Below are 12549 nucleotides of genomic sequence, written 5' to 3'. Positions count from 1 at the left end.
TATATATATATATATGCGCTCTTCGACTCCTTCCTCGATTTTTTTATTTCTTTGACCACGGCATCTCTACATGTTCCCTTTATTTTTATCAATTTCTCTTTATTATAGTTTCAGCTTCTTATTGTTTCCGCACATTTCACCACGAGATGCATGCTTAATTCATTCTAGTTCTCCATTATCGCGTTAACTGATTATATAATAATGGTAATAAAAATCGCTATTATAATTATTTCTGAGTTTACCTTGTAATCTTCTACAGCACTGTCTTTCTTCGCTATCTCTATCCTTATCTTTAATTCGCCGTCATCAAGCCGTTCTGGTCTGCCTGGCTTCTAACAACTTTTTGTGGCTTTCATTACTCGCACTTCCTTTGTTTTCGTTTACGTTTCGTCCTTTTCGTGCTTTCCTATTAGCCCTTTTTCCTCAATAATGGTCATTATTAATTGGTCTGTCCGCTGGCTGGTTCTCTTTCCTCGTTAAGACGTGCTTTATAACACACACACGAAGTAGATTTAAAGCGTAAAACGCATACCCCATCCCATGCATACGCTTGGCTCAATAATATTTCGTATGCTTCGTGTGCTATTCAGTATCTGTAGCTCATTTCAAGTCTCTGAATTTTTTCACTGTAGTTTTCATCTTCTCTCATTCCCTCGCTTTCTCCTTGTCGCCGTCGTGATTTGATCTGATGATAAAAACTTTCAATCTTCGTTCTTTTGTCTCGCGTGCTTTCACTTTTTTCAGTGCACGCGTATATATCATTGCGCCACCGGTTCCATTGTATGCTTCCTCAAAATCATATTTGTGGCTTTCACCACATGTACCTTACGTTACTTTCACGTGACTTTCTTGTCCTATTTGTTTCAGCTGAAGAATGGAGCTAACCGCTACTAGTCTGTCAATCATTTAAACGATCTCTCCATACTCCGCTTGTCGTTCTTGTAATCTTCCAAAACACAACGTTCATTCATTATTGTCGACAGCCCTACGTTTCCCTGCTGAATTCACTGACCACACGTCCTACGGGTTTTTCTACAAACGCATCCGGAAATTCCTTCCTCTGAAAGCAGTCTTTCCTATACTCTTCTATGCAGTCTTCCTTGACTGTGCAAGTTAAATCCTTCTCCACCTTGACACGCATATCCTGTAAACTCGGTTTACCACTGTGCTAGGTTTGTGCCAAGTGACAATAACGTTGTCAATGATTATAGTCCGCTTTCTTTACTTTCACTTTCTCAAAAACGCTTTCCTTTTCTTTCACCGAAGAGAACACACTGTGCACACCGGAAGCTGCCGCCCACCTTTCCAGGGTCAAAGCTCCATTTCCGTATTCTACAAACAGCGTTTATACTAGCATCATTTCCGGAGCTAATTGACTGCAGTAGATGTTGGCAGATTCATCCTATATAATATGATGATGAATCTGCACGTGCTTTTATTGTGATCCCTGTTCCTTAATATGGTATTCATTTATCTTCTGTATTTGTATAGTCACTCTCTGCCTCGAGAAGTTTCATCTGTCTATTCGGAAATCTGCCACGCCATGAAGACAGTGCCGGGTTAGGACCCCCTGTAGCTATTTTGTGGCCGTTAAATCTACCTCATATCCTTGTTGTTAATGTTGCTGTTCTTGTCGTCGTCGTCTTTTGCTGTTTTGTTAGATTATCAACCAATCACGCCTGTTGAGCCTGCGGCTGCCGGGGGCCCCGGGGACCACCTCCGCGGCCACTAGCCATCTGAAATGAACCAAATCGCGACAATCTATGATATGTTTTTGTACACCTTTATTGAGACATGAAGAGTTTTCCCAAAATTAATAATTCTTGTAATAATAATAATAATAATCATATAAGAAGGCCACAGATCAATAGTTGTGGCAATTGAGTATCATTTAATTTTCGAATAGTCATTTTATGAAATTTACTTTTCACTCATGTCAAGATGTTAAAACTTCGTATGGCAACCATAGTTAATGTGCCATAGACTAATTTCTTTTACGATAATTATTAAAAAATGCCTATAAAATGATACATGTGTATTGTTTACATATGTATCATTTTATAGGTATTTGAAGAAAGAAACGAATATAAAAAGTAACGACGGCTTACATGATTGTTAGTGTTACTTCGACTGTTTCGGGCGTCGTATCCGCGACCATATCCACCCTGGTGACCCCCGTAACCTCCTGAGCCTTGATGACCTCCATAACCCCTATCGTAGTTGTTTCGGGGTGCATAGCCTATACCTCTACCGCCGCCTCGATAACCACTGTAGCTTCCACCACTGTAGCCGCCACGTCCCCCACGGTATCCACCGCCCCATCCGCCACCGCGGTTTCGGTAGCCCCAGCTTGGTGGTGCGGCTACACCAAACGTTTCCTTGTTGATGCTTCTTTCGTGCCGCCAATCCACACGCTGGTTACCATTCTGGCCCTTTTGCCGTTCCAAGGCCTCGCAACTGATCTGATCGAAGAAGCTCTTGCTCTTGTTGTAGTATTCGGGAGCAGGCTCGTCCCCGGCACCTTTCTCACTGCCGCTGCCACCCTTGTTAGCATCTTCGCCGGCACCGCTCTTCACGCCACTACTTTGCTCATCATCACCGTTCGCACCAGCCGCTCCGCTCGCTGATGCTCCACCACCACTATCGCCCCCGACAGTTCCCGCCTCGAGATCCACATCCCACTCAGACGCAGTGATATTGGCCTTGGCCATTTTCGACTCGAGTTCCTGGAACTCAAGATTTGCCTGTTCGAAATCGAAATCCTTGTCGAACTTCAATGGCTCCTTGTTAGGCTGCAACTGACCACGAAGTAGGCCGCGAGGTCCGCCTAGACCACCACGGCCACCTCGTCCCATCCCGCCGCCTCGGCCGCGCATTGGTGGAAAACCACCTCCGCCGACACTACCACTACCGCCACGACCCCCTGTATACCCCCCATGCGCCGGTCCCTGAATGCCGCGTCGCTGTTGGAAACCAGCGTCCCTCTGTCCGTGGAAACCCTCACGAGGTACAGGGGGCGGACGGGGTGATGGGTAGCCAGAAAACCTTGAGCCTTCACCGCTTCCACGAAACCCACTCATATTGTTTCCTCGTTGAACCTCCCGCTCGTCTTCTTCATGCTCCAGCGGTCCGCGTCGCTCACCGCCGCCCCCGCCACTGGTCATCGCTTTTCCCAGAAGATCGGGACTGCTATTTCGTGAACCAGCACCTTCATTCAAAGATTGTGCACACGAATCGACTTTGGGAGCGCCAGCCGCAGGTGGGAAACCCATTGGAGGTCCATTCGGTCCAGGCAGTTCAGGACCTCGGCCTCCGCTAAGACCAGCTCCAGGTGCCAGCATTGACGGTGATAATCCAAGGCCGCCACCAAACGGTGATCCGCCCATGTACATGGGTCGAGGAGGCGGAGGACCTTGGTTCGCGTATGGTGTGCCAGAGAAATCTCCAAATGATGGACCAGGTGGACCGGGAGGTCCAGGAGGACCCGGTGGGGGAGCCATTGAATGGCTCACTATGGCCGGATCCTGCACTAATGATGCAACCGGTGGCTGACATACCCGCAGGTCTTTAATGTCCGAGGCTGTGAAGGTAATAAATTCGAAGATGTCATCACTAGGAGGTACTGGAGTATCCGTTTTTCGATCCTCTGTGCCAAAAACGCGTACTGCAATAGGCAATAACAGAAAATAAAGTTTGATCGTTATGCAGTTATGCGATGTCACGGGAAATATTCATGATTCCTCCATCAGGCACCTTACGCTTTCGTCGTCACATAACCTTAATACTATCGACATCGAGTATCCAGAAAAAATAACAGTGTAAAGCAACTCGAAGCGAAACGGGACCAAAAAACAACAATTGTTAATGAGGCTCCCGGCAAGAGGCTGGGATGTCATTCCAACAGCGGTTACCATACGATATCAATGAGCCCGACTGGATGAAGCACACGCTGCGGGTTTTTTGATCCATTAAGATGATCTAGCAGACAAAAACCTCTAGCAGAACCAGCTCATCGCGTAAGAACTATATACATATTAATTCTTGAAAAAGTCAGTATGTTAGGAATTTAAGTTTTCTTTATCTCCTCTATCTTGTGACGAACTAAGCGAGCTCAAAGAACACTCGTAAGAGTAGTACAACGTATCTTACTTAAGTCACATATCTAATGGGATAATATATAAATATAAAAGTATTTATATAATGCACTAAGGGTTTCTTTCCCATTAATTCACAAGCCACATGCTTATGGTGAAGTCTACTGTCACGCAGTAAACACGCATGCTTAAATTTTAAAGCTTAAAAACATTTTCCTTGTTACAATGAACATCTTTCTTACTACGACGTGGTGCTATGATACCAGTGACAAATAAACGTTTAAGAAGCCTAATAGCACAACTTTGTGTCGCCTTAATTTGTTTCGCTTCCTAAATAAGAGCCCAAATCGATAATGTGGAACAAAAAGCTTACCCTTAAAAAGCGCGACGGTACTTTCTTTCGAATCGATGGTGTACAGGATTCCTTCATAGCGGATTTCAGCATTAGAAATAAGGCTGATCTTTGAACCTAAGTACGGAGTAGACGCAGCCATTTTTCTATAAATATGAAATCGCATATTAAAAAAATGTTATTGTCATATACATACCAAGAGCCAATATCAGTGTTTATTAACTAGAAGAGATTTCTAAATTGTACGAAATATTATATCAAGTATGCTCGTAGATTGACATTTATGCCACGCACCAAATAATTCCAACTATCGTTACGACAAAGGAGTGGTTACTTGCGAGGGCTCAAACTGCGTGACATGAAATGTGAAAAGAACTACTACTTATTGACTCCCCATGATTAATAAGCCTCATTGTGCATGGTGAATACCTCACTAAATTTGTACGCCGTAAGCTTTTTAATAGAAGCACAGAATATATACAAGAAATATTTATTCACACAAACTGTGTGAATTCTTTCTTTAATGTATCATCAACACAGAGCGTATGCCTACCAATTAGGGCCATGTAATATCTGTAAAGTCAATGTTTAAGGAATCTGTATTAAGTTAATAATTTGCGTAAAACAAAAGTAAGCCCATACTTGAGGGTAACAACTTCATTCCACCATCAGGGTTGGTGACGTGCAAAACCTAAACCAGAATGTCGAACAGCTTGTTTGACTTGCGGAAAATGCAATCTCCACCAGTTGAAAACGATAATTCAAGAAATGAATTACATACACAGAACACACGTGTGTCTTAACACATCGAAGTGATTTTTTCTTTAATAGGCATCCACTTATCTACTTAGTTGAATAACCAGCTCATAGGAAAGCTAAAAAATGTTTACGAAATTCATGTACAAATCGCATATTGCTCATAAGAATAAAGGACGCTTCAACTGTGGAATTCAGTCGCAATGTGCGAAGGATTTTGCTTTTAAGTTCCGTCCTAGGGTTATTTCATGCAAGTAAAATTACAACCATCATATCGTTCAACTGCTGCTTCCCGCGTCTGCTGCATCAAGTTGTTGTTGGTGCGTGCACGTCAGCGAGACGACGTAGAACTTTTAGTCGACACCTCACACAGTTCGTGAGGTCGATGCAATTCAAACTTAACTATAACCTCGCGGCAACCGTATGTAAGTGATAAAAGAGTGAACGCTTCGAACAGCTGCTGAGTAGCAAGTTCCAAGTTGAGTCCCAGCGCCAACGCTGACGAATCAGACTGGGCAATTATAATTGGTTCGCCGTAATCCCATTGACACAGACGATTTAAAATGAAATTCACGGACATGTATGTTTTTCTCCCGATACAAAAAAAAAAACAATTTTTCTAAATGTCCTGACTGTAACTTGTCGTTACCCATATTCATCATGTGTCGGTTGTCATATCGCGATGCTCAGTTGGGCAACGGTATGGGAAAAGTTGATGAGGCAACGGTGGGTACAATGGACTGACCGGCAAGCAACCAATCACACCATATAACAACACCAACATACTGCTGCGCTCTCAAACACATAACGGACAACGTTCTCAGGCACCACCATTAATAGAACAAGTGACCACCGATGCAAGCGTTTTGGTAGTTTTCACCAGCAAAGAGGCACAGGTTAGTGGCGTTCCCGCAACCGCACGATTAGGTACAGTCGCTGGTCGAGTGTCAGCTTCTGTAGCAAGACGACGCTTCCAGTAAAGAAAATAACACATCGCTGATAGATGACAAACAGCGAATATGCCAATAGACGGTTATTTCAGATCTCATCTATACAGTTACGGCGTAAGCGTTGTCAGTGAGCACTAAGAGCGACCGTAATAGTGATGCCATCTATAGAAAGTCGCAACACAGAAGACAGCCGACATACGATTAGGTAGTAGAACCGACGGTTTCACAAATTTTCTATGGAATTTCGCGACAAATCACCTGCTGTTTGGTGGGTTGAGGGCAGCCGACTACAGTTGGCCGCGTTTTACCGGGCTAGATCAGTAGCTGCAGCCCGATTTACGCGGATTTCCGGCGACAATTAACTAGCACTGTTCGGTCTGGCCAACAAACTACGACGGACTCACGGCAAACAGCACGAATTACACGGCAACCAAGCTAGACTCCTGCAGCAGCAGCAGCAGCAGCAGCAGCAGCTCTCCTCAGTTTTGTTTACCCCCTTGCTGGGCGACGACCGCTCCAACAGCAACAGACGCTGCTCGCTGCTCGCAACAGAAGTCTACTTTAAGTATCTAAAAAGAATAATGCCACCCTTTTTCATACACGCTTCGTATTTAAGGTTATGCATTAAGCCAGCTTTTCTAACTAAGGAGTCGCTGGCGTAATCACCTTATTGATATTACTGGGAGACGATAAATCGTATATGAAAATCTCTAAAGAAAAGCAAGTTCTTGAAATGATACCGAGGCATGATCCGTTGCTTCTACGCTTCTATGGCGAACGATGAGAGACGCCACTTACGGTGTTTTGCTGAGGCGGGCAAATGTATAGTTGTAGTGGAGAGGGGGGCTATATTCTCATAATGAATGCTTATAGTGTGGAGATGCCGGCATCTATTAGTCCACTGACTAATGAAACCGCTCTACATGTTATTTATAGCCTCGTTAGTCCATCCAAACTGGAGTAACTCTATCAAAACAGAATTTGGTCTGAATTTTGAAATGAACCGATCGAATCAAATAGACGAATACATGACCGTATTTTCAATAAAACACATATGATTCCTCGATGAGGTGTCTGAACCAAATTAAAATTGAATGGGTTTTTAAAATATGTGCTATGATAACGGTTACCCTCCTTCTCTTGTCCTTTTTCTTTCAGTGCATTATCCCGTCGTCGAATTGAAACGCTACATTTGGGTATGATAAAGTTCGAAGTAACACTTGGTGTAGAAATCATGTTTATATTTCACAGTGTATTTTTTATTGTGTCGAACTTTACAGGGTGCTCATATCTATCATTGACAACATTTTTGCCGAGTTGGTATAGTCTACGCCGTAGAAATGCTAACATGATACACTTACCACTAAAAGCCGAGGTTTACAAATTTGAGCATTTTATCAAATAAGCTATCTTAACTCCACCTAAACCAGGCTAACGAAACATGCCAAAAACTGACGATAGGTCCTCCAGCCTATGCCTCTGTAACGGTAATATCGCGACACACACTGACCTAAGCCCACAGCACAGATCAACAGATACCATATACTTTTAAGGTTAAAGTTTGTCTTAAGAGTCTATTAACAACAAAAACGCATTCACACACTTTTTACTACTCTTCCCACTAATATTCGTATCGTCTTCAACTGTCTATTTCCCAGATACAAACAGTTTCTTCTTGGGTAAAGAAAGAAAACAAGCACTACAAGTATAGCCATCTCGCAATTTATTTTTTGGACGGTTTTCTTAAATTCGAAAATACGCACCTTCTTTGTTCACAGAACATCTTTAATAACATCCTGATAAGCAACAAATACCTATGTTATAAGAAAAATACGGAAAGTAATTTAATCCGGCCAGATAACTCGAAGTAATGCGCACACGTATTTTATCAGAGCAAAGCTTGAAATAGAGTTGTTTCCAAGTCTCTTCCGTAAATTCTGCACCTGAAATGTAAAATGTGAAAACGACATCAAGTTTAATTAAAAATAAGTGATATAACATTTTACACATAAAGTATCGGATTAAGCTTCAATGAACCATTTTCGATAAATTAACGCTGATGTGAAAGGGAATTCAATTGTATATTTTTGCGTTCAAAACAGAGCACTAAAATTGCTAATTTTATGCTAAAAATATGTTACAGATTAATACATAGATCACTTCTGCTTTGACGAAGATGTTTCTGCGTTGTGTTAATAACGTTTTATAGGACCTATAGAACCTTGTAAAATTATAGAAAACTATGAAAAACGCATAATAGGTATAATATATAAAAAGTGCAGTTTGTTTGTTTGTGTACCTTCGAGGTGTTGCTATATTATTGTCCGAAGGAACAAAACACTGTTATAGTAACCATCTCTGCCTGAAATATGCTAGAAGAATAAGTGCATTATTGTGTATTTCACTAGATATGAAAAAATAAGATTCACGAAAGGTTCATTTTTTTCTTCTTACCATGTAAAATATTCTGTGATCCTTTATCATTCAAGATTAAGTTCTGGCATGTAGCCCCAGTCTTTTAGGAAACGCATACTATCCACAGTTTTTCCGGATGGACTGAAACCGAAATAAAGAGGCTCAATGTGAACGAATTTGTCAGCGAGAGGGAATCCTTTGAGTTGCAGTACAGCCTTTACAAGCGTTCGTGTTAAATATTACTAAAGGCCCAGTATATATGAATCCAAAAAATTAAGATATAATGTAGGCTAATGTTCATTGTTTGTATAATCATAAGACTGCCATTTTAGATCTGATTAAGTTAATATTAAGGCTAAAACCTCTAAACGATTACAAGAACGCCGAAGAGTTGTGTTCACTACTGTGACGTAAATGTTAATTTCAGAAATTATAACTGTCGACATTTGTACACTCTATTAAAAGTAGAGGTAGTTCCTTTTAAGGGAGCGTATCATTACCTCAGGTAGGTTACATAATTGAAACCTAATGATACTGGACGCAAGTGAACTAAACTATAGAACGCTAACATAACTTTGCAGAATGAGCAGCTAAATAGAATTGACTGGATTTTATATATAATTTAAGAAGGCCCACAGAGGGCGACTGCGAATCCAGGTAAAATCAATGACAATTTTTGCCATTTTTGAAATGAGAACAATGGTTTTTATCATTACCCTTTTGTTGATATCTTGGCAATGACAAAACTAAATTTGTCGACTGAGGAGAGCTGGGCGTACATATCCTCGATTAAGAATTAGTCTAATTAACGTATAGGTTTGCGAAAATATTAACAGCAATATGTGTAGAAAATGATAATTATGTTTCAAACAATCCCAAAAATGAACAAAAAATAGGACCAGGATAGAAAAAATCTCAAAAATTGGTGACAATGAAGCCATATAAAAGCCAAACCAAAAGTTTCAAACTATCAAGAGCTCTGTGCATGACGATATAGAATTTCGAATGTAGTCTAACAAAGTAAGTACAGCAAGCAATGCATAATTTCAAATATTCGAAGAAAGCCTGAATTTCTATAATATAAAAGTTTACTTTGTATGCGTCTGATGCACTCGTCGAAGAGCTGAGCTTGTGGTCACTACGTGAATTGGTCAGTTCTGGTAGCTGGCATTAAATTAACAGACTTGTAGCTATTGAACGAAGAGATTAAACCAATTACATAATCATACAACATTTTTTGTTATTTGCACAGTCAAATAAAGTAAGCTTTTATCTGTATACGTTACGTAAGAGTTTTACTTAAACTGCTGAATGTGAAAATATATTTATTATACCAATATTCGAGGCCGATATAGTCCCGATAGCCAAGCTCGTTGAGTAATTCGAGGACGTAACGATAATCGATTTCACCAGGAGCGCTCGGTTCCGTACGTTTTGGGGCTTGGGAAATTTGAACGTGGCCTATGTAAGATAATGCAATATAGAACGACTGTTAGAACAACTTTTATATGTATCATATATTCGTAATCTACTGCAATTTTAAATGTACCATGTTCTTATATGGCTTAAGCGCTGTATCCTGTTAATCAGCGTTAGATGCCACGCATCAGACGACGAAGAAGGTAATGTCAGGTTAGCTGAGACCCAAAATGGGGTGTGCATACAAAAAAGATTGATAGAGACAAACTACTGCCCGAGGGTCCCGCAAGAATTATATGGTGTTGCTCAAGGCAAGACCAATGTGTGCGAGCTTGAAGAAAACTGAACATACGTGTACCGTACAGTCAACATGGGGTCAATTTGCGCTAGGGGCAAAAAGGATTTTTCGCATAAAAACTTTCCTGATTTGTAACTCTCATGTATGAAAGAGTACGTGCACCGTATTGGTGGTTGCCGTAGTCACTGCGACAGACAATACGTTCGGCATATCCTTTGGTTCATAAAAGTACAGGCAGCGTAAACGCATATCACTAATGCAACAGGCCAGATAACTCACAACCAATGGAATAAACTGTATACAATACTTAGAATCGGAGCAGACACTTTGCTTTTTGCGGGTTTCGGCGGCGATCTGAAGTGAGTTATGTTGTGGGCCTCCTTTTGGATGACCCTCGTAATGATATCCTATGGTTGAGATCCGTTGCGGCTCAATATACAAGAACTAGAAGAAGCTGGGTCATGGGTGAAAACCGTTTAGTAAGCATTTCAAGGAACATCATGATGGATCCATTCCATTGAGTTATGCTAGTTTTTATTTTCCGTCTAGCTCTATCTATTCATCTAGTTTCTTTATTTTTCACACATTCGTCCGACAGTGCTCCGGCAGCTTCTGGACAGCCATACATATATTAACATTCCTTATGTAATTTCACTCTCTATGGTTTCACGAAGTAAAGCACTAAAAAGATATGCTTGCTCATCAGTTGCCCTTTTAAGCGCGTGAAAAAAGCCGTAACTATATGGACTTAGATCGGAAGTTTAAGCTGGTTGAGGTCAAGGTTGAATATTTTTTTACTCAATCCAGAAAATAACTGAGAGATGGTAATGAAATTTGGCGTTGTCATCAAGTAACCAGACTGTGTGTTTGATTGCCGTGCGAAAAGTTAGTGAGCCTTTTAATGAGCTAGAAAAAGCGAGTCCTATTGTTTGGTTTTTGGTGAGTATATCATAGGAGCTAATGCCCATTGATGTGCACTGCAAGTATTACAATAATCTCATGTCCGAACCTAGTTGAAACTAATACCAAACTCGATTTCCCTGCAGGGTAGCGCCATTTTCTCACCTCATTCCCCTCCAGCTGTCGGTAGAGATTAAACCGTGCCTCGTATATGGTAACCATATGCTTCAGGCGCATTTTTTGTTATTAGAGTTCCGCACATGGCACGTGGAATATACCACAAGTATTTTGAGTTGGCCCGGAGTCAATTCACGGAGAACCAATCTTTTAACCCGTTTCCGCACTGCAGTGGTTAAACGGTAATTCTAGAATCTTGGAGTAGTTATCAAGCATATTTTGTCTGCTTCGCGAGGCGCAGTTTAAAAGCTTTTCAGTTTCAAAGTCCGCCGGATTTGCTTGTACCAACCTAATCTACACATGTATGGGAGATTGGGGTAAATTTGATTATTCTTAACGAATTCTACCCTTTATGAAAGGACAGTACATACTGAAGTTTACTAACTTCCCATGAGTATCATAAGCGCATGAAATTTCATTAAAATTTATTAGCGAAATTTACTAAGATGTCGACGAACTGTTTTTTTGTTTTAGTATATTCGAGCTTTTGCTCATAGTTTCTAGTTGGTTGCTTCAGAAATCTCATTTTCGTAGAGCTGTCTGATCAGAATTAAGCTACTTCATTCAAAACTTTATAGTTCAATATAGTGTTGAAGTTAACCTAACATAAAACAAATAAAGTCTACACTTATCTATTATTTATAAAATGAGAGATCCGGTCTGGCCTTGGTTTACTGGGCCTTTATAGTACGTTATCATATGATCTATACATTAAGTTACTGTATTTAAATCACATTTGTCGTAACGAAATCAGTGGCGTATGTAACCATATTCCAAAATTATAAAGTAACTTATAGCTTAATTTGAACGGTGTAGAGGAAGCCACCTTTGCTGAAAATTTGTGCTTGTATGTTAGTGTTTACAAATGTAAATCTAGACTAGATCGGGCATCGCAGGTAAAAGAGTGAAGTGTGAAGTACTTTCCGATTTTATTAATTCTATTAGTTTAGCATTTTAGTTATAGCCAATTTTTAGCTAACCATCGCCTGAATATTCAGTTCCTCGGCCAAGTTTCCAGCTTTTCAATCAGGCCCCCAAAGGGTTTTCTGCAGCAAGCAAGATTTAAATAAAAATTTATGACGTATAGTTAATTCTTCAGGGCAAAAAGCATTTGAATTTTTGTTGATGATGCCCCGAATGATTAAGAAAATGACCATCTGCCAGAACCTATAGAATATTAGGAATATA

At 40.7% G+C, this 12549-nt stretch overlaps 2 protein-coding genes across 6 annotated transcripts in view; both read right to left on the bottom strand.

Annotated features, from left to right (window-relative positions):
• Nucleotides 1-65: 65 nt before the first annotated feature.
• Nucleotides 66-6634, bottom strand: tral (LSM14 family protein trailer hitch). 3 transcript variants are annotated; one of them, XM_022793416.2, is made up of 4 exons: nt 6411-6634; nt 4468-4592; nt 2109-3664; nt 66-1736 (listed from the first exon to the last, which is right to left on the bottom strand). In XM_022793416.2, the coding sequence occupies exons 2-4, from the start codon at nt 4586-4588 to the stop codon at nt 1674-1676; spliced, it is 1740 nt and encodes a 579-aa protein (XP_022649151.1). In that variant the 5' UTR covers nt 4589-4592; nt 6411-6634; the 3' UTR covers nt 66-1673. The 3 variants fall into 3 exon arrangements, with proteins under 3 accessions (XP_022649151.1, XP_086836428.1, XP_086836429.1); XM_086980302.1 differs by lacking the exon at nt 6411-6634 and adding an exon at nt 5470-6366; XM_086980303.1 differs by lacking the exon at nt 6411-6634 and adding an exon at nt 5089-5408.
• Nucleotides 6635-7852: 1218 nt separating this feature from the next.
• Nucleotides 7853-12549, bottom strand: part of Gip (hydroxypyruvate isomerase-like protein Gip) — a 9385-nt gene continuing 4688 nt past the window's right edge. For all 3 annotated transcript variants that reach the window (XM_022791959.2, XM_022791960.2, XM_022791961.2), the window contains exons 6-8: nt 9902-10028; nt 8607-8708; nt 7853-8095 (exon numbers count right to left, since the gene is read on the bottom strand). In XM_022791959.2, coding sequence (XP_022647694.1) covers nt 8633-8708; nt 9902-10028 — 203 coding nt within the window. In that variant the 3' untranslated portion in view covers nt 7853-8095; nt 8607-8632. The remainder of the gene's footprint in view (nt 8096-8606; nt 8709-9901; nt 10029-12549) is intronic.

Source organism: Varroa destructor, unplaced genomic scaffold (assembly GCF_002443255.2).
Source record: "Varroa destructor unplaced genomic scaffold, Vdes_3.0 BEIS01000002.1, whole genome shotgun sequence".
Taxonomy (NCBI): Eukaryota; Metazoa; Arthropoda; class Arachnida; order Mesostigmata; family Varroidae; genus Varroa; species Varroa destructor.
Note: the sequence above shows the minus strand (reverse complement) of the source record. Positions and strands in the feature narration are given on the sequence as shown.

Excerpts from the sequence above, each read along its gene's own strand:
- tral (XM_022793416.2), bottom strand. The coding sequence starts at position 4,588 with ATGGCTGCGTCTACTCCGTACTTAGGTTCAAAGATCAGCCTTATTTCT. Across the intron at positions 3,665-4,467 it reads TACCGTCGCGCTTTTTAAGG|TACGCGTTTTTGGCACAGAG; the intron begins GTAAGCTTTTTG and ends TGCCTATTGCAG. Across the intron at positions 1,737-2,108 it reads GAAGTAACACTAACAATCAT|ATGGCTAGTGGCCGCGGAGG; the intron begins GTAAGCCGTCGT and ends GGTTCATTTCAG.